This window comes from Rana temporaria, chromosome 4 (genome assembly GCF_905171775.1).
Source record: "Rana temporaria chromosome 4, aRanTem1.1, whole genome shotgun sequence".
Lineage (NCBI taxonomy): Eukaryota > Metazoa > Chordata > Amphibia > Anura > Ranidae > Rana > Rana temporaria.
In genome coordinates, this window is record NC_053492.1 from 293,172,528 (window position 1) to 293,194,025 (window position 21,498).

The following is a 21,498-nucleotide window of genomic DNA, read 5'->3' on the forward strand; positions in this document are numbered from 1 at the left end:
TTGACCTCCAGAAAATTTTACCCCCTTCATTACCAGGGCATTTTTTGCTATTTAGCACTGTGCTACTGTAACTGGCAATTGCGTGGTCACACAATACTGTATGAAAATACAATTTATATAGTTTTTTTCACACAAATAGAGATTTATTTTGGTGGTATTTAATCACCTCTGGATTTTTTCATTTAAAAAAATACTGAAAATTTAGTTTTTCTTAAAGGGGTTGTAAACCCTTGTGTACGTATGCATTAAGGTGAAAAAACACCTGGCTGTGACTGCCCCCCCAGCCCCCCCATTTTAATTATCTGAGTACCCGTATTTCTGTGGGCAGAGATGCGCTTTTCCTCTCTCCACGGTTTCCCAGCTCTTGATTGGATAGATTGATAGCAGCGTAGCCATTGGCTCCCGCTGCTGTCAATCAAATCCAATGACACGAGCGCCAGGGGCGGGGCCGAGTCCTGCATTCGTGTCTATAGACAAATGCTGGACTAGGGAGCATGCCCGCAAGGTAACCAGCTGCACAGTGGAGGTAAGTATGACATGTTTGCTATTTAAAAAAAAAACCTTACAGTCACTTTAAAGTGATTGTAAAGTCGATTTTTTTTAAATTTAAAAATAACAAACATGTTATACTTACCTGCACTGTGAAGTGTTTTTTCACAGAGCAGCCCAGATCCTCTTCTTCTTGGGTCCCTTGTCTGTGCTCCTGGCCCCTCCCTCCTTTCCGAATTCCAGCAGATAAATATTTGTCGACATGCACAGAATATCTATCTGCTGGAATCGGATCCCACGGATGGATCCGCTCGTCTGTACAGACTCACCGGATCCATCCGTCCAAAGGGATTCCCCGCACGCGTCGTAATGATTTGACGCATGCGTGGAATTCCTTATATGACAGCGTCGCGCCCGTCGCCGCGTCATAATCGTGGCGACGGCGCGACACGTCATCGCCAGAGGATTTCGGCGCGGATTTCAATGCGATGGTGTGTACACGCCATCGCATAGAAATCTGCTGAAATCCTCGAGAGGATTTATCCGCGGATACGGTCCGCTGGACCGTATCCGCGGATAAATCCTCTCGTGTGTATGGGGCCTGAGAGAACTTTAGAGGAATCTGTGTCCTGTTTTTTTTTTCTTTGTGAAATACACTTTTGCTGTAGCACATCGAACAGCTTTAATGAAAAACAAAGAGCGTATAGTGCCTCCACAAAATCCAAATCAATCCCTTTGAGTCTGGTATGGATTTTAAGAGGGTATCTCATGCAACCAAAAAAAAGTGAGGCCCCCAAATTCATACTAGAAAGGTGAGGGAGAGAGTATGCACCTCCCACCCCTGAACCATACCAGGTCTCTCTGGTAATGCATCTTGACCCCATGTTGATGAGGACAAGGGCCTCTTCCACAAAACCTTGGCTGATGGTTGTGGGGGTCTGTGGGTGGGGGACTTATGGGAATCTGGAAGCCCTCTTTCATAATAAGAGGGCACCCAGATCCTGGCCTCCCTCCTACATGAAAAATACTTTAGCAAATGTGAATTGATATAACTGTGAAGAGATCTGCAGTAGTAGGTGGGCAGCAGGTTTATGCACAAGTCTCTGGAAAGTGTTAATAAAGCCACAGCAGTAAAATCAGTCTGTATATGCAGTAAAGCATGCTTGTTATACTCACTGTAGAACCAAAAGGGTTAATATGCTGCATTGTGTAAAAAGGCTGTTTGATCCTGTCTTCTCTAAACCACTCCTTCTCACTGTCTCTTAACCATCTCCTGATAAGTCAGAGCATTTGGAGTCACTTTTCACATGCTCAGTTTTGTGCTAGAGAGTTATTATTTTTTCTTGGGAGTGTGCATGTGATCGGCACAGGGCCAATCAACACTATGCAGACAGAGAGGGACAGGGGTCCTGCCGCCACATAGGACAGTCAGAGTAGAATGAAGACTCCTACTACAAGCTTTAACCAGACAGTGATAGAAGTCACAAAATGATAAAATGCTTGACGAGAAAATACTGTACATTAAGAGCCGGTTCACACTGGGGCGACTTGCGATCCGACTTCATGTCGCCTCAAGTCGTCCCAAGTCGTGCTGTAGAGAAAAACAATGGAAGTGAATGAGAGCGGTGTTAATACACACGACTCAAGGCGATCCGACTTCAGAAGAAGTTCCTGTACTACTTCAATCCGACTTGCAGGCGATTTGTACCCATTGATTTCAATGGAAGTCGCCTCAGAAGTCGGATCACTGTCTTATCTGAAGCTACTTTCTAGGAAGATAACATACATTTCTCAGGCAAACCTCTCCCTCCCCCTCCCTCTCCCAGAGCTGATGGTTGTTTTATTGGCCACTGGAATGTCTCCTGTCCTGGAGACGACTTCAAGTCGTGTTGTAAATCTCCCCAGATCGCCCTGTGGTTCACATTCAAGTCGTGTTGGAATCGCCTCTGGAAGTCGCGCTGGAAGTCGGATCGCCCCAGTGTGAACCGGCTCTTACCAGTTTATATTTACAAAACAAATTGCATTTCCATGTTCTCTGTACTATTGGAAACCACATATAGTAGAGGCAGGGTCCTGGATTTAGTAACACTTTAGGCAACATATTGATCTCACTGTATGGAAAGTAAAAAAACTCAAAAGCAGATAGAGAATAAATATATAGGATAGATAGACAGATAGATAGATAGATAGATAGATAGATAGATAGATAGATAGATAGATAGATAGATAGATAGAAACACGGAATGGTTCTAAGCATTTTCAAATGCATTGTGCTATTAAGAAACCCAATCTGAACTTTTACTAAAGGCTGTGGTGAATTACTGGCAACAAAAAAAATTTGCGGCCAGTTTATTTCAGCTACAAATGAGAAATATTTCTGCACTTAGAAGTTCACTACAGTATACTTTATTATTACACTGTGAATTATTGTAAACCTGTAATAGTAATGGCTGTTGTTTTAATAGATTGCACTTATAAAATCAGCTTTGGAGGCCCACTTAAGAAATTAAGTTTCCTAAGAGCACAATGTTTTTATTATACAAATTACTTCCATGGGAAGGAACAATTTTAGGATTTATAAGTGGAATGTAACTATAGTTAAAATTAAACTATGTTGAAACACATTAAAACAAGGTATAAAAAGAGCACTTCAACAGGTCTGTTTAAACATACTTAGATACTTGCAAAATATATAAATCCTGCAAGGCCATTTTCTTACATGCAGCTGAATGGAAACTAAGCATATAAAAATTTGTATGTATTGACTATAAAGTTTAAAATGAACACTCTAAAATTTTAGAAATGTTACACACAGTATATATTAAATACAGTCTACATAAGTATGTAACTTCTATGCTGTTTTGACACTAGGGGCTCCAGTGTATGTTGTGCCCTCCATGTGCATTCCATTGCTTTGGGAACCTTGGTAGTAAACTTTGGAAATAGAATCGTTTCAGCAAACCTTCTTATAAATAATGTATTTTGCAGTGTTCCAGGGCATAATAGAGAACAGCAGGGACATATCAGACTGTCCTTGAATGACCCTACAAGTGCCAGAACCTGCCGCAAAAACTCACCCAATGCTAATAGTGGTACTCTTTCAGTGTGTTCCACAAGAGAGTGAATGATCTATTTCATTCAATAGGGGCCTCTTTCTAGAGTGTTTTCATAGGCTGGAAGTAGAGCTTACATATGTAGAAATCAAATATGGCTGCCCACATGAGCATTTATATTTACAAAAAGGTTTTTAAACATTAACACACACCAGCAAGGTTATTCACATCAAGATGATTAATGTTATATTGATATCATAAATAATATTGAAAAGACTATATACTACATTTAAAACCCAAAACTGAGCATCCCTGCAGCATTAGTATAAGAAAATCTGTATACTTACCTTTTCCCTGGTGTCTTCAGTCCAATCCAGCGACATCCAATACTCTCGCTGCCCTCTTCTTTCTCTGGTGGTGGGTGTATGATAAATTCTCCTGAGAGCTGTGCTTAGGTTTTAAGGTTCTTTCCATGTTAATGTTCAAAAGGAAGTAGAAGCCTGTATGTGCTGGTTTAGGACCGCTGTACAGAAAAGTATAAAGACTTTAGTTCAGTTTTAATGTTTATTTTTAAGTGTGCCTGTGTGCTGTGTGAAAGAAAAATTTGCTCAAACCGATACAGTTTCCTTTTAAATTAGCTCACACCAAGAAAGGTGTGAAAGTTGAGCACCTGTCCATATTTGGGGACCTTCTGGACCTGCAGTAAAAACTGTCTTGGCCCATCTACCAAGCCACTTCATCACATACTCTTTCTGGATTCATTGTGGGAATACATTTAGTGTCCATTTTGGGCTGTAAGACCTCATTTTAGGACTGTAGCACCTTGGCCAGGTACCCAAATATTTAAAGCTAAACTCCAGCCAAGAGGAGCAAAAATCCCATTAGCAACGTACTTGCTTACCTTGTGCAAAAACCCTCTTTATTTTTGGGAAAGTCAGTGTTTTCACATTTTCTTGTCCACCCTTATGCTTTTTGTGTATTTTCTTGATGGTGTAGCCATGTGCCGCTGTTTACTCCCTATAGAGAAATGGCTCCTGGTCACTTTGCCTCTTCTTTGTAGGTTACAGAAGGGGCAGTGATCTGCTGATGTCTCACTTTTTTTTTAATTGATTGGCATTGTATGCAAATAGCGGCTCTCGATAGCACAGCACTGTCTCTCATAGCCCAGAGCAAAGCCCACATACCTGAATTCCTTATTGAATCACAGGAAATGTTGTGATTTTTGTGAAATTAACTAAATAAAACCTTTTTGTGTATCACTCTTGAAAGTGAAAACAGAAAGTACGTAATATAGTCCATAGTGAAATTTAAACAAACAAATGTCTGAAAAGGAAAGTTATGTGTATCACTCTTGAAAGTGAACACAAATCAATTGGCAAATCACTTTTCAAAGTCTTCTCATAGTGTTATTGGTGAACACACATAACATAGCAATCCCTCCACCACATATAATGCACGTATACCAGATAGCAAGCAATGTAGCGCTTGTGGCTTAATACCCAACCCTGGTTGTGATATTGATAAGTTCTGATACGCATTACATAAATGTGGAACAAACGCACCATTCACATATAATTCATTGCTAACACCAATAGCTACCAACAATGATCTCATTAAAAAAAAATCCAACAAGCTGGTTGTACCCAAATGAATCGATGGATTGACTTGGGTACAATCAACTTGCCCCTGGATAGAAATGTGGGTGCTTCAGCAGGTACCAGTCAAGATACAATCCAATTATGGGCAGGCTAATTGTACCTGAGTTGATCCATGTATGGCCATCTTTAGTCTATGTAGTAGTGTTGACTCTGCAATAGGGTGCGTGTTTCGGTGCTGCTCAGAAAATGGTGGCTGTACCCAAATCCTTTCACTGGGCAATTATTCTCAATGGCAAACTCACATTTTTTTAGAGGTCATAGGCTACCAACAGGTTGTAAACAAAGCTTAACTGTTTTATGTTTAGTAATTTGATAGGAAGAACATGTTTGGAGCAAGAATTTAAGCAGTTTATGTAATAAAAATGCAAATACCCTTTAAATTTACAGCATTGACCTTTTTGACCAAAATGTTAAGGTTGAACTTCACCCCCAGAAGTGCCAGGAGATATCCCTAAAAAATGGTATTAAGGGAAAATAAATACACAAATAAATAAATACATCAATAAATAAATATCCATTTGTTCAGGTAATGGGGGGATTCGTGCAATGATGATTTATGTTGCTTGGTTGAGGGGGTGAGAAAGTCTGTTTTAAGTTACAAACTCTGCTCCAAGTTTCCAAACTGGTGTAGATACTGCTTGCAGATTTCTATGAGCTGCTTGAAAGGTATATTTAAGAGAGAGTTTATAACCCTTTTTTTTTTTGAGTCATAAGCTTTTGTTTTTTTTTCATCTTATCTATAATGTATGTATTAATGTCCAGATATACGGTACATTGCCTAGATAACACTGAGTTAAAAATAGAAACTGTTGTATAAATTATTTGTATAAAGTGTTTAGAAATAATGAATGACTTTAAATGCATTCGGTATACTCAAAGATTTCGGTTCACAAAAGTGGCAACTCACATTTTTTTTTTCTTCATTTTCTTTTAACAAAGGAAATACACCACGGTTTACAAAAATCCTGCGTGAAAACCAAATATTTGGAACGTTCTGAGACAAATTCATGGACGACCCTCAGGACCTGAATGAGCAGTCAGTAAGTTCTGTATTTTATTCAGCTTCCATGCCTATAATTTATTGTAGTTGTTAACTGAGGAGTTTTTTTATTACTAAATCAGTTTCATCATTTTATCAGTTCAATCATGTATGTGAACTGAACACTGGCTTGTTTCTGAATGTTTGAACAGCTGACCATAGCATTTCTGATATGTAATTGGCCAAAATCCACTGAAAATCTAGGTCATGGTAAATGTTTACCTCTCCAGCATTTACTATAGATGAATTATTCAGCTGCGTACCATGACTAACTTCCACGGTTTAAAATGGTGGTTCTTTTACCGTAAAGCAGTAATCTATCTCTATAAAAGGGAAATCTGTAGGTCATTTTGTGGTCCACAAATGAAATTCTGGGTCCCCAAATTAATATATACTATCCATATACTGGAATATACAAGAAATTCAATGTTTTCTACAATAAAACGATAGTAAACTGACAGTTGAAGTCTTTATAGTATTATTGCTAAATGGCTTCTGTCATTTGAGAATTCAACAAGGAAGTTGGTTTGGGATTGGTAATAAAATGCAATATAATGTCAACAAAAACTTATCATAAGCAGTATCCAAGTATATAATTTGTATTATTCCAAAATAGAGAATAAGCTGATTTTGCATTAGTCATTAAAATGTGAAATGTTTAATCAGGAATTCTTTGGAAAGGTAGAATTATTTGTCTTGCTTGAACTGGAGTTTGCTTTTGAGCCATCCAGAGATATTTAACCAGATATCCAGAGATATTTTATAGAAAAGTGTTGTTGATCTGGTAGATCTTGAATACTGTATTGTTTATTTCACTAAAATGTAAAATCATGTGTTGAGTTTTTTGTTCTAAGGTGTTGTCAGAGCACAGCATTGTAAGTTGAAAAGACAAGTCTTAACTTTAAGTTAATACTAATGCTTTGCATTGGGACTAGTATTTAAAATACAAATATTCGATTTTAGCTTTTTTCTCCGCTGTTAGAGATAAGCAAAACTATGCTCAAAGTTTGGTATCTTACTCAAATTGTGCAATTTTGCAACTAGCTAATCCTCCAATCTGCCAACAATTTGCCAGTATTTAACAAGGCAGATTTTTTTTTTTTTCTGAATGGTAAAATAAGGTTTCCTGTAAAAAATTACTGGACCCGAACGCCATGCATATGTGTATAGGTTTTTGAAGTGTCCTAAGACGAAAAACTGAGAGAAAGACTGATAATACTTATTTTAAATAAACAATAACTCGTCCTACCTTACAGTATAACCATTTTGTTAAAAATAAATTAATAATTAATTCATCTATCTTCCTTATTCACTGTCCAATACCTGGCTTTCTATTCTATTTCAATGGTTTAATAAGGGAGATAAATGCTTCCCTTCCCATATTTATATTGTGGATCTTCTAGCTCTGCTATGGATTCTGGTAGTGAATCATTGTGGTTACTGTGAAATGTGAGATCATGGGAGATTCTCAAATCCTAGTTTCCACTCCCTGATGGGTTAATTAGATCACTTATGCCATGGATACAGTTGTGGTTAATTTTATTTTGTGAGGCAGTGAGATGAAAATGGTACAAAGACAAATGACCACCAGGATCTACAGTATTTATTAGACATGTGCATTCGTTTTTTGTCAGAATGCATTTTCGTCTGAATTTCAGGTATTTTCGTTATCGTTTTAACAAACGATAACGAAAGCACAGAAGACGAAAACCGAAAGATCCGACATAAGCAAATGCTTTATTTTCATTTTTGTTGCGGTCAAATGTGCCTAACCTTAACTCTATTAGTCCAATATTATTCTACGCCGACACAGTTACACTACGCCGCCGTAACTTACGGCACAAATTCTTTCAGGATACGGAAAATACGCTGAAAGTTACGGCGGCGTAGTGTATCTGAGATACGCTACGCCGGACGGAAAAATGCACAGAGGTACTTGGATCTTGGCCGAAGAGTTTAATTTTTATTTATCTTTTTAAGATTCTGTCGAATCTTCTTTTTTTTTTTAGAACATTTGACAGACACCATAAGCCTTCAATGACAAATTCGACCTTAATTTGGATTTTCGGACGAATGCATTTTTTTAACAAAAACTAAATAAATAAAAACGAATTTCGGGAGTAATGAAATAAATGTATTTTTCGGACAAAAACGAAATTACGAAACAAAATATTTCAGTGTGCATATGTCTAGTATTTATTAACTTTAGAAAAAATGGTCAGCGTTTTTTTTTTTTGTAATTATTCATACACTGCGTTAAATACTTAGGCCTAGTTTATACTTGCATTGAATAGTAACACACAGGAAAGTACCTACTGCTTGACCATGCATTTTAGATGTGTTTTTGATGTTTTTGTGATGCTTTTTTGATGCTTTAATGAAGCTTGGCAAACACCATGTGTGTGTTGATTTTCTATTTGTTTAAAAGGGGAGGTGATGTCAAATGGGAAGGGATGATGAGGAAGCCCTTCCCATTTGACATCACTTCCCCTTTGAACAAATATTATATTTTTTTTGTTGTTTTGGGTGACTCATTAGTACCCCTGCTCATTAGTTTCCTGCATTATTATTACCTCTGGTCAGCAAATCTCCATCTCAACAGCTTCTCGGCTCAATGGTTTCCTGGCACAGTAGTACCCTCCTCTGCAGTTTCCTGGCTCAGCAGATTCCCCACTCAGTGTTTTACCAGCTCAGTTTCACCCCAGCTCAATATTACCCCCCTCTCATGCTCAATAGTACATTTCCCTCTGAGTAGTACCCCCGCCCCCCAGTGATACATTGTTCCCCCCTCCTCATGGTCAATAGAACAACCCCTTAGCTCAGCAATAACCCCCCTTCTCAGTAGTACCACATTCACTCAGTACTACATTCCCAACTGCCCCTGCTGAGTAGTACATTACCTTACTTGCTTAGTAGCACATTCCCCATACCCCCTTCTCCAGCAGTAACTCCTGCTTAGTAGTACACCACCACCCCCAGCTTCCTACTTAGCTGTACATTCCCCATACCTCACCTCCTTCCCAAATACCAGACATCAGCCCCTAGTACTTTCCCCATATCCTTCTTCCCTCCCCTCTATGCTCAGTAGTACATTTTATCCCACCTCTAGTCTGTAGTACACCTCCATACTGCCTGTCTTTTGCTGTCAAAAAAGCATTCTGAAAGCATATCACGCTTCAGACTTCAAAGCAAAACTAAACAAGGCCGTAGACTTCTATGTGGGCTTTGAAATGCAAACCATGATAAAAGTGATTATTTGGAGTGGAACCGCACCCAGAACTAATCACATATGGATCTGTTGCACCGCTGCTGTGTTAGCTGAAAAATATTCTGTCTGAAAAATAGTATCTGAAAACCAGCGCTGTGAACAAGCGTATGGGGGTTATTTACGAAAGGCAAATCCACTTTGCACTACAAGTGCAAACTACAGGTGCAAAGTGCATTGAAATTGAATTGAAAGTGCACTTGGAAGTGCAGTCGCTGTAAATCTGAGGGGTAGATCTGAAATGAGTGGAAGCTCTGCTGATTTTATTATCCAATCATGTGCAAGCTAAAATGCTGTTTTTTATTTTCTTTGCATGTCCCCCTCAGATCTACAGTGACTGCACTTTCAGTGCAATTTCAAGTGCATTTGCACTTGTAGTTGGAACTTGTAGTGCAAAGTGTATTTGACTTGCGTAAATAACCCCCTATGTGTTACTTCAAAATTAAAAAGTATCAATCACTACCAAACTCTAAACATGGATATAAAAGTGTATATATTTGTAGCAAACTAAGTAAGTAAACTGTTATATTCCTTTGCATAAGTTGTACTACTGTACTGAATGTATAACCTTCTGCTGCTGGCATAGACATATTGGAGTTTAGAGAAGATACATTGTTGCAAGAGCATGGTCATATTTATTTGGTAGTGATTGATACTTTTAATTTTTGATGTAACACATACACTTATTCACAGCGCTGGTTTTCAGATACTGTACATCAGGGGTAGGCAACATTTTGAGTAGTGTGCTGAAAAAAGTTTTCAAAGAAATTGAGAGTGACAATTTTATAACAAATAGATATCAACTTCACACTCTCAATCACAAAAAAGGATTTTTTTTTTATAAAGTAAATACTGTAAACTACTTGAGTAGTAGTGAGAAATTAACATCCTGCACTCACACCTCAGATCAGCCCCAATTCATGCACCTTAACAGATCAGATCAGCCCCAATTGAAGCACCTTCACAGATCAGAGCATCCCCAATTCATGCACCTTCACAGATCAGAGCAGCCCCAATTCATGCACCTTAACAGATCAGAGCATCCCTAATTCATGCACCTTCACAGATCAGAGCAGCCCCAATTCATGCACCTTCACAGATCAGAGCAGCCCCAATTCATGCACCTTAACAGATCAGATCAGCCCCAATTCATGCACCTTCACAGATCAGATCAGCCCCAATTCATGCACCTTCTCAGATCACTGACCCCCCTGCAAATCTGTTTAACCACTGTAACCCCTGCCCATCTTTCACACTGCTGAACCCCCTTCTCAGCTGTCCCAACACTGAACCCCCCCCCACGTATCTATCCAACCACTGTAACCCCCTGCTTTTCTGTCCCACAGCTGAACCCCCTTCTCATCCCTCCCACTACTGTACCTCCTGCACATCTGCCCCACCACTGTACCCATTTGCTCTTCTGTCCCACCACTGTAACAATGCTGCTTATCTGCCCCATCAATGTACCCCTTTTCTCATCTGCCCCACCACTGTATGCCCTTGCTCTTCTGTCCCAACACTGTAACCCCGCTGTTCATCTGTCCCATCAATGTACCCCTTTTCTTATCTGCCCCACCACTGTAACCCCCTTCACATCTGCTCCTCTGACGTATCCCCATGCTCTTCTGTCTCACTACTTAATCACCTTTTCATCTGTCCTAACACTGAACCCATCTGCTCATCTGCCCCACCACTGTAACTCACTTTCTCATCTGCCCCACCAATGTCTCTCCTGCACATCTGTCTTACCCCTGTATCCCCCTGCTCTTCTGTCCCACCTCTGTTCCCTCTGCTCATCTGTCCCACTAATACACCTCATTTCACATCTTCCCCACTGCTCTACCCTCTTCCCCTGCTTCTCTGTCCCACCACTGAACTCCCTTCTCATCTGTTCCACCACTGAACTCCCTTCTCATCTGTCCCACCACTGAACCTCCCTGCTTATCTGTCCCACCACTGAACCCCCCTGCTCATCTGTCCCATCACTCTACCCCCCTGCTCTTCTGTCCTACTGCTGAAGCTCCTTCTCATCTCTTCCACCACTGTACCTCCCTGTACATCTGCCCCACCTCTGTACCCTCCTGCTCTTCTGTCCCACCTCTAAATCCCTTCTGTACCTGCCTGCTCATCTGCGCCACCGCTGTACCCTCTTCTCATCTATGATATGCATCAGGGCCGATCCTAGGGTCACAGGCGCCTGGGTGCAGAAATATTTCTGGCGCCCCCACATGGGCGTTGTAATTTTACTAACTCCTCCCCTTTACAAATGTTTCTATGGCAATGACTCAACCACAGAGATGCTCCCCCACGAAGTGTTCATTAATCTAGGATCCTTACATGATCTCTTAATAATAAACAAAATACAGGAAGAGAAGCAGAGTACTTTATTGGGACCTGGAGGGGGGCCTCTGTGATGGACACAGAGAGGGCTTCTGTTAGAGAGTCTGTTAGGTGTTCGGCGCCCCCACCTCTGCAGGCGCCTGGGTGCAATGCACCCTGTGCACCCTGCCTAGGATCGGCCCTGATATGCATGATATGTAGAGTGGTGAAAGGAAACAGAGATGAGACACATCCACCTGTCCTGGCATACTCATCCTGCTGATCCAGCTCTCGCATCCAGCCCACATGCTTGTATGTGATGTCACATACAAGCATCTGGAATGGATGTGCAATGATGAGCTCAGGTCAGGGGCATTTTCTAAAAAGCAGTGAGCCTGTGTGCAGGATCATAAGTTGGGCCCCCGCAGCCAAGAAAAAGTGAGGTGCCCTGCACCACAGCAAAAGTTGGGTGTAATTTTCATTGCACTGAATACTGGCTGTGGCTTAAAGGGACACAGAGTGCAGGGGTTCAGTAGTAAGTGATGCAAAGATTCAGGAATAATTTCAACAACATTCCCAGAAGCTCAACAGTAATTCCACAAACTCTCACCTGATTGTGTTTTCTCAATATCACTGAAATCGCTTCTTTCTGAGATTGGTAGTGGCAACCAAGCGAGTCATCTTCCTCCAGATGGTGGACAGGGCTAGCAGGACTGCGATTGACTTTAGCAACCTCTTCCCCATTACAAAAGCTGACAATCGCAGCTACAGCAAAGTTGGAAAACCAAACAATGTTTCCCATCTATTACAATGTGTGGGGGCACAGTGGCTCCCCCTCAGTGCAGGTGCAGCGTGGGGGATTCTGAAATTGGAATGCAATAGTGTCTCACTGACACTTTACTGCACTGCTATGCTGATGGGGGAGGTAGTCAAGTGCTGGCAAAAGAGGCTTTGAGTACCGCTTGGGGCACAAGTGCCGGGGGTTGCCTACCCCTGCTATACATGGGGTAACATTTCTGAAGCAAAATATAGCAAAGCAAACTCAACAGTGTATAGAGGACTTTAAGGTAACCACTTTTTTAATGAGAGGTACTTTGATTGGCATTCATAGTGCTTAAAAAAAGTGTGTCAAATGCCACATTTTGAAGCTTAAAGGGGTTGTAAAGGTACCATTTTTTTTCCTAAATAGCTTCCTTTACTTTAGTGCAGTCCTCCTTCACTTACCTCATCCTTCCATTTTGCTTTTAAATGCCCTTATTTCTTCTGAGAAATCCTCACTTCCTGTTTTTCTGTCTGTAACTCCACACAGTAATGCAAGGCTTTCTCCCTGGTGTGGAGTGTCGTGCTCGCCCCCTCCCTTGGAGAGTCAGGACGCTCTCTACGTTGCAGATATAGAAAAGATCTGTGTGTTAGTGGGTATCCTGGCTCTCTTGTAGTCCAAGGGAGGGGGCGAGCACGACACTCCACACCAGGGAGAAAGCCTTGCATTACTGTGTGGAGTTACAGACAGAAGAACAGGAAGTGAGGATTTCTCAGAAGAAATAAGGACATTTATAAGCAAAATCGAAGGATGAGGTAAGTGAAGGAGGACTGCACTAAGGTAAAGGAAGCTATTAATGCGGAGTTACGGCCACAATTTCACTTTTTAAATATAAATACCCCTGTAATACACAAGCTTAATGTATTCTAGTAAAGTTAGTCTGTAAACTAAGGTCCGTTTTGTTAGGTTGTTACAGCATTTAGACACTTTATAAAATAGAAATTGACTGGGGCCATCTTAAGTGTGGGCATCATGAAGCCAGACTGTATGACTTCCTGGATTTCAGCCTTGCAGATCTCGCACATGCTCAGTGCTGCACAAGCAGTGTCAGATCAGGTTTCAGCACCTGTGCTGTCCAAGTCACATGATTCTTTGAGACTTGGGAGTGCACAGACTCCTGGAAAGTTACACCCACTACATTCCCAGGAGTCTGTGCGGTGTAGGTTTGGAAGCATTAAGCACCTAGGTGCCGGAAGTGGGAAGATTAACTATTCTGCCTAGCAACAACACTTTGAAGGCATCTAAAAAAAAAAAAAAAATCGTAAAGGACTAATGACATTTTTTTAAAACTACTGATGTAATGTTATATTTATGGGTGGAACTCCACTTTAACCAGTTAAGCCCCGGACCAATATGCAGCCTAAAGACCCAAGGTGTTTTTACAGTTCGGGACTGAGTCGCTTTAACAGACAATTGCGCGGTCGTGCGACGTGGCTCCCAAACAAAATTGGCGTCCTTTTTCCCCCCACAAATAGAGCTTTCTTTTGGTGGTATTTGATCACATCTGCGGTTTTTAGTTTTTGCGCTATAAACAAAAATAGAGCGACAATTTTGAAAAAAATGCAATATTTTTTACTTTTTGCTGTAATAAATATCCCCCAAAAACATATATAAAAACATTTTTTTTCCTCAGTTTAGGCCGATACGTATTCTTCTACCTATTTTTAGTAAAAAAAATCGCAATAAGCGTTTATCGATTGGTTTGCGCAAAATGTATAGTGTTTACAAAATAGGGGATAGTTTTATTGCATTTTTATTAATTTTTTTTTTTTACTACTAATGGCGGCGATCAGCAATTTTTTTCGTGACTGCGACATTATGGCGGACACTTTGGACAATTTTGACACATTTTTGGGACCATTGTCATTTTCACAGCAAAAAATGCATTTAAATTGCATTCTTTATTGTGAAAATGACAGTTGCAGTTTGGGAGTTAACCACAGGGGGCGCTGTAGGAGTTAGGGTGCACCTAGTATGTGTTTACAACTGTAGGGGGGTGTGGCTGTAGGAATGACGTCATCGATCGTGTCTTCCCTATAAAGGGAATGACGCGATCGATGCGCCGCCATAGTGAAGGACGGGGAAGCGATCGCGACGGAGCGGCTATAAACAAATAGCCGCGCCGTGGTCCCGGATCGCTCCCCGAGCGGACCCGACCTCCGCATGTACCGGGGGGGGTCCCGATCGGACCCCCCACCCGCTAATAGGCAAGGACGTACGTGTACGCCCATGTGCCTGTACGTGCCATATTGTGGACGTATATGTACATGCGGGGGTCGGAAACTGGTTAAGGAAAAAAAATGTACCTTTACAACCCCTTTAAATAAGGCATTTTGGAGTTAAAAGGACCAATAACCCCTCAGTCCCCACAGTACTAACACCACAGTCTATGTTATATGTGGTGTGAAAAAGTTCCGTGCTCATCTGTAGAAGTTTAGTGCATTAAGATTTGGCCCCATTTTTTTTTTACTTTCAATAAATTTTTTATTGAGATTTTAAATAGGGTTACAACAATTAGATAATCATCAACAGCTTCAAATGCCCCATAGGGGCCAATCATGTCATTTTGTGAAGATAACATAGAATTACCATATAAAGAATAATAAACAATATCAAAAAGGTAAACCTAGAATCGGGCTGCCTGCATAACATTACGTGAGTGTTACTGTAAGAATGAAGCAGATGTGTGGTAGTAATACCCTGAAGAAAATGGGCTCGGGTCTAAGGGAAATCCGGAGCCAACTCCCCCAACACCCCATATGGGATCCTGCTGTGCCAAGGTATAGGCCCCCCCTCCCCCCAGTCCTCCCCCCAAACTCGCATTACTCTCACTAATGCGGGAAAGACAAATAACTTCCTAAGGGTAACTGTAGGCATACCCCCCCTATAAGGGAAGATTTGGCCCCATTTTTTAGTGCCCTTCTCTTGAAATCTGCCTAGTACTGAGAGACATACAGGAGAAGATTTACTAAAACTGGTGCACCAAGATTCTGGTGCAGCTGTGAATGGTAGCCAATCAGCTTTTACCTTCAGCTTGTTCAATTAAACTTTTACAATAAAACCTGGTTTCTGTGCAGATCTGCACCAGATTTTGCACCTTGAAGTTTTAGTAAATAAACCCCAGCGACTGTTATTGTTCTACAGAGCTAGACGGACATCATTCAGTTTTCTTGGGGTGGCAAGTTATGTCTTTCTTATTAGAACTATAAAAATGTAAATTTATTTGAGAATTGTAATGTAAAAACTGTAGTGTTAGATAGAAGTGTTTTTTGGCCTAGTTATAGATATTGATATTTTATATAAATCTATTGTAAAATGCATCTGTACTGTCATAGTATGTCATAAGTAGGGATGAGCTTCGTATTCGAACATCGTATGTTTCGTTTCACAGACCATAATTCACTGCGGCATCGCTGGCTGATGATTGGCCAAGCATGCACTATGACCCGCATGCTTGGCCAATCACAGCGCGCAAAAAACGGAGAGCCATAATTGGCCAAAGCCAGGGTGGCTTCGGCCAATTATGGCTCAGGGGGTTTAGTACATGCCCCACACTATAAAAGGCCGCCTGCAGGGCGGCCTTGTGTAGTGTGTTGCGGCAGTTAACAGAGAACAGAGAGAGACAGAGAGAGTGTCATTTTTTGCAGGTAGATAGGGCAGGCAGGCAGGTAGGCTAGTCAGTTAATGTTACAGTGTGTAGAGGACATATATACATCCCAGGTGTTGTACATATATTTATACACTGTATAGTTTAGCGAGATCAGTTCTTCCTAATTTACTGGCAGGCAGGTAATTGTGCTATTTAAAGACGTTATCACAGGCATACTATAGACACCCTGTGGAGCAGTGATTTTAATGATGCTTAAATAAAAAAAAATATATGAAAAATTCCTTTAAATATTGTACCTGCTGGGAGTCTATAGTATGCCTGTGAAAACGTCTTTGAGAACCCGGGTCTTGCCCGAGGGAACATGTATCAATGGAAAAAAAGTTTTAAAAACGGTCGTTTTTTCAGGAGTCCTGAAAAAAACGACCGTTTAAAAAAAAAAAAATTCTATTGATACATGTTCCCTGGGGCAAGACCCGGTCTCTCAAAGACGTGTTCACAGGCATACTATAGACACCCAGCAGGTACAAAATTTAAAGGAATTTTTCATTTTATTTTTATTTTTTTATTTAAGCATCTTTAAAATCACTGCTCCTGAAAAAACAACAGTTTTTAAAACTTTTTTCCATCGATACATGTTCCCTGGGGGCAAGACCCAGGTTCTCAAAGACGTTTTACGACAATAACTTGCATATTAGGCTTTAAAATTAGCACTTTTGAATTCAAACGTTCAAATCCCATAGACATCAATGGGGTTCTAAATGTTTGCGCGAACGTTCGTTCCGTTCGAAGGTTCTGGTATGAACCGAACGGGGGGGTATTTGGCTCATCCCTAGTCATTAGTATGTATGTATGTGTATATTTAAAAGGGAAAACTATTTTTGTAGCTCCTCTTCTGTTTTAATAGGAAATGACCCAAACTGCTTAGGAGATTAGCATGTACATTCTCTTTTTTTTTTTTCTTCTTTTCATTTAAAAGAACATAACTAGGGCTTGTTTTGTCCTAGTGTAATACAAGAATAAGCATTTGATAAATCCCTTCTTTACTCCGCCCCCAGAGTACGATGAGTTGACAGGTAGTTGTAGTTTCCTGGTGAAATTTCATCCCTCGAATCTCTTGTACTTAACGAGCTGTGTTTTTTGTTTGTTGTGGTGTTAAGAAAGAATTAAACAATGAACTAAACAGATGGCAGTAAAATATTTGGTTCAGCTTATGAAGGTGTTGTGTACAACATCGGAAGAGGTATTATTTTCACATTCATTAAATAGTACAAAAGGATTTAACCCATTGTACTGTTGGTGGTGGCATTTACATGTTTAACCCTTACAGATGGGCCATACATAGTCATAGCTCAAGTTCACCTTATATCTTGGAAAGTGTGAAATAAACCTGATCCTCACGTTTTGTGGAAATTGTAATTACTTTCTCTGTTTTCTTCAAGATCACTGTTCCATTGAGAATGTGATATCTACATATAGTTGTTCATTCTGGAAAGATATTTAATATGTGTCATTTGAAAGTTGGAACGTTTGATACTAATTTAGCAATTTACTGTATATACTGTATTTTCTAGTATATAAGTATCTGCTGCGCATTTAAGTATTTAACTACTCCCTGGCATTGTGCATGGTATGTATGGTAAGAGCAGTAGCTTTTATTCAGTACTTGTGTTACTGCATCAACACACCAACATGAAGCTTTAGCTCACTATGCTTTCCTTCTTGTATGAATGCAGGAAAGTAAAAGATTGTATGCCTTCTCATATGAAGCAGCATGATCAATTTAAATACCTATGACCATCACTAACTTACTCATAGAGGCATGACAGTCACATGGTCCACAAAAACACAGACAAATAATGGCGCTGGGGTACATATTGTGCCACCTAGGCCAGAGAATGTTATGAAGGTGAATCTTCTATTCCTAGTTTTATCATGCTGCCCTATATTATGAATAGTGATGAACTGAACATACCTGGGTTTGATTTGAGGCAAATTCAGTGACCATTACTGAAGTATGAGTGCCATATTTGAATCCCATTGAAGTCAACGGGAGCCAAATGTTAAAAAAAACAGTAATATCTGTTTTCTAGGATCATACCTCCTAGCTTTCTGAAATGGAAAAGAGGGATACCTATTAGTAAAAATATGTATTCATAAGACACACCTCTACCACACCCCCTTACAAGAGAATTAAAGTGTTACTATACCCATGTGCCTGCATGCACTATATCTGGTCTCCCACAGTACACAGAACACTGAAATTCATCGATTTTGGTAAATATAAACGGCTAAATACTTTTTCTCAACAGTATAGCAGTCTTGTAACTTCTATCGGTGTCTGGTTAAAGCTTGTAGGAAGAGTTTGCATTCTACTCCGACTGTCCTTTGAGGCTGCAGTACCCCTGATCCTCTGTCTGGACAGTGCTGATTGGCCCTGTGCTGTTCACAAAAAAATAAAATAAAATACAATACACATCAAACAGATCATGTGCAGAGTGACTCCAAAGTCTCTGTTGGAGATGAGTTAGGGGCAGAGGAAGAAGGGGAGGATCAGAGAAGACAGAATCAAACAGCCTTTTTACACTATACAGAGGATTAACCCCTTAGGCTCCATGGTAAGTATAACAATCATGCTTTACTGCATATACAGACTGATTTTACTGTTGTGGATTTAGTAACACTTTAATACACAAGAAATGATTGGTTAACCTCCCTGGCGGTATGATTCTTTCAGAAAAAACATGCTGAAAGCGGTACCATTATTTGCAAGGAAATTTGGCGTTTTATATTGTAGGTCTGTCATTTTTAGAAATAACTCACTTAAATCTGACCAAACAAGCTTCTAATAGGCATCCCGGGTATGACATTTTTTTAAAAACCAAATTATAAATTATAATATAATAAATAATTATAAATAATTATAACAAATAATAATATAATTATAATAAAAATTATTCAATAATGTAATCAAATCAAAATCACTGAAATTTGCTCAGTTGCAAAATTGTTGCTGTCATTATTTTTTTTTTTTTATGACGAATTTCCCCACAAATCGCTATCGCACAATTCTGCAAGTGATTATAATTTGTTATCGCTGTTTTTTAGCTGATCTAAAACTATTTTTGACATAAAGGGACACTTTTGGTTGCTATGGACAATCTACAGTTTGCAGGGAGAAAGAAACGTTTTTATTATATAAAATGACATGCAGGGCACTGGACAGACCACTAGGGACAAGGGGTGTGTGTTTTTTTTACATACAGTACTGTAATCTATAAGATTACAGTATACTGTATGTATAGTGTTTGTTTACTTTTTTGAATTTGGCGCCGTTCTCCGTCCCCGTGCGTCGTAACGTCGCAGGGAACGGAGATCGGCGTCACACGGAGGCACTGTGTGAATCGAGCGAGGTCCTGCTCGCTCACACAGCGCGGTGGCATCGCTGGATCCAGGGACAAGGTAAGTAAAACTCCCTGTACATCCAGCGAGGCGAGCCCGAGTCTGATTCGGGGTTACCGATCCTTGCCCAAAAATCTCACCCCGAGTCAGACTCGGGAACACCGCCCAGGAGGTTAAACAAGTGTTTTTTTTTTTGTTTTTTAACCACTATCCTTTATGTTAGCATTTTAAATTTACAAATGCAATAATTTGGAAATTGGATTGAAGGTATAGCAAAGTAAAACACTTTTTTTGATAGATTAATAGGGCATTTTTAATACTGCTATATACATCAGTCCAAAACAAAGGACAATTGAGGAGGAAAGATGGACAGAGGGACTTTGGTCCAAATGAGGGACAGTTCCTTGAAATCAGAGACAGTTAGGAGCTATGTAGGATAATAGGCAAGGTATTGTCAAACAGATGACATAGGGGGCTGGCACTGACCTGGGGAACATGTACCACAGGGAAAAAAATATATATGTTTGATGGGGAGCCACGATTTAATAATGCTAAAATAAACACAACATTCTCATAATTATCATGCCTGGTGGTGCCCTGACCCTGCCTATGAAGTGGAGCATCTGTGCAATGTATACAACCTACTGCAGCAAAACTGCCATTTACCAAAACAATTGTGTATTTAAACACTCGCCGACCAGCCAACAGTAAATTTACTGCTGGCAGCTTGATGTACCTATATATCACCCCGCTCATGCTCCTTGGCGTATTAAATACCTTTGACTGTCTACATTCCAAAAAGGAGGCAATTGGGAAGTATTTGTACTTTCCTGGCATTTTAAGGTCTCAAGAAATGAGAGGCAGTCAGAATATCAGGATTGAGCCTGGGCTCACACTGCTGCGTTGTGAGACACTGCATGTAATTCGCACAGGAATCACAGCACAGTATGGGTCAAATCGCACCGCATTCACACCAAACTGGTGCAGAACACTTTTTTTGTCCTGCACCAGAATTGGATCGCATGGGTGTTAACACCCATGTGATCTGATTCTGTAAATCACGCTTAACATACACTCCGCAAATTAAGGTTACGATTTAGATGCATCTAGTGTGAACCCAGGCTAATCGATTTTCAAATATACCATACATAGTGTAGAATTTATAACTTTCACACAAACAAAATATAATACACTGATTTGGGTTATTTTTTACCAAGGAAATAGAGCAGACTAGATTTTCGCCTAAATTTATGAAGAAAGATTATTTGTTTGCAAAATTCCATAACAGAAACTAAGAAAAACATGTATTTTTTTAAAATGTTCGGTTTCATTTTTATAGCAAGAAATATTTAGTGTGAAAAAAATGATATACATTTTATTTGGCTACAGTGTTCCATGACCCAGCAATTGCCAGTTAAAATAGCACAGTACTGAATAGCAAAAAAATGCTCTGGTCATGAAGGGGGTCAAACCTTTCAGAGATCAAGTGGTTAAATTGCAAGCAAAATGACAGCGCTAAAACCCCATACACATTCGATTTTCTGCAGATTTTTGTCTTCAGATTTACCAAAACCATATAATAAGAGGTCAAACCGTAAATGTTTCAATTTGTATGAAATCAGGCAGATTTTAGTAAATCTGAAATCTGAAGACAAAAATCTGCAGAAAAACTAATAGGGGCAGATCCATGTACCTGCGCATAATCTTCTGCCGGGTGCAGCGTATCTAAGATACACTACACCGCCGCAACTTCTTTTTTTTATTTTGAATCCACAAAGAATTTGCGCTGTAAGTTACGGCGGCATAGTGTATCTTTGGCGGCGTAAGGGCGTGGAATTCAAATGGA

At 40.0% G+C, this 21,498-nt stretch overlaps 1 protein-coding gene across 8 annotated transcripts in view; it reads left to right on the forward strand.

The window, feature by feature from the left end:
- Nucleotides 1-21,498, forward strand: part of EYA4 (EYA transcriptional coactivator and phosphatase 4) — a 377,003-nt gene that overhangs the window by 32,873 nt on the left and 322,632 nt on the right. For 7 of the 8 annotated variants that reach the window (XM_040350451.1, XM_040350452.1, XM_040350455.1 and 4 more), the window contains exon 2: nucleotides 6,140-6,240. In XM_040350451.1, coding sequence (XP_040206385.1) covers nucleotides 6,208-6,240 — 33 coding nt within the window. In that variant the 5' untranslated portion in view covers nucleotides 6,140-6,207. Of the gene's footprint in view, nucleotides 1-6,139; nucleotides 6,241-21,498 lie in introns of those variants that run through there. The other variant, XM_040350461.1, reaches the window with a different exon arrangement.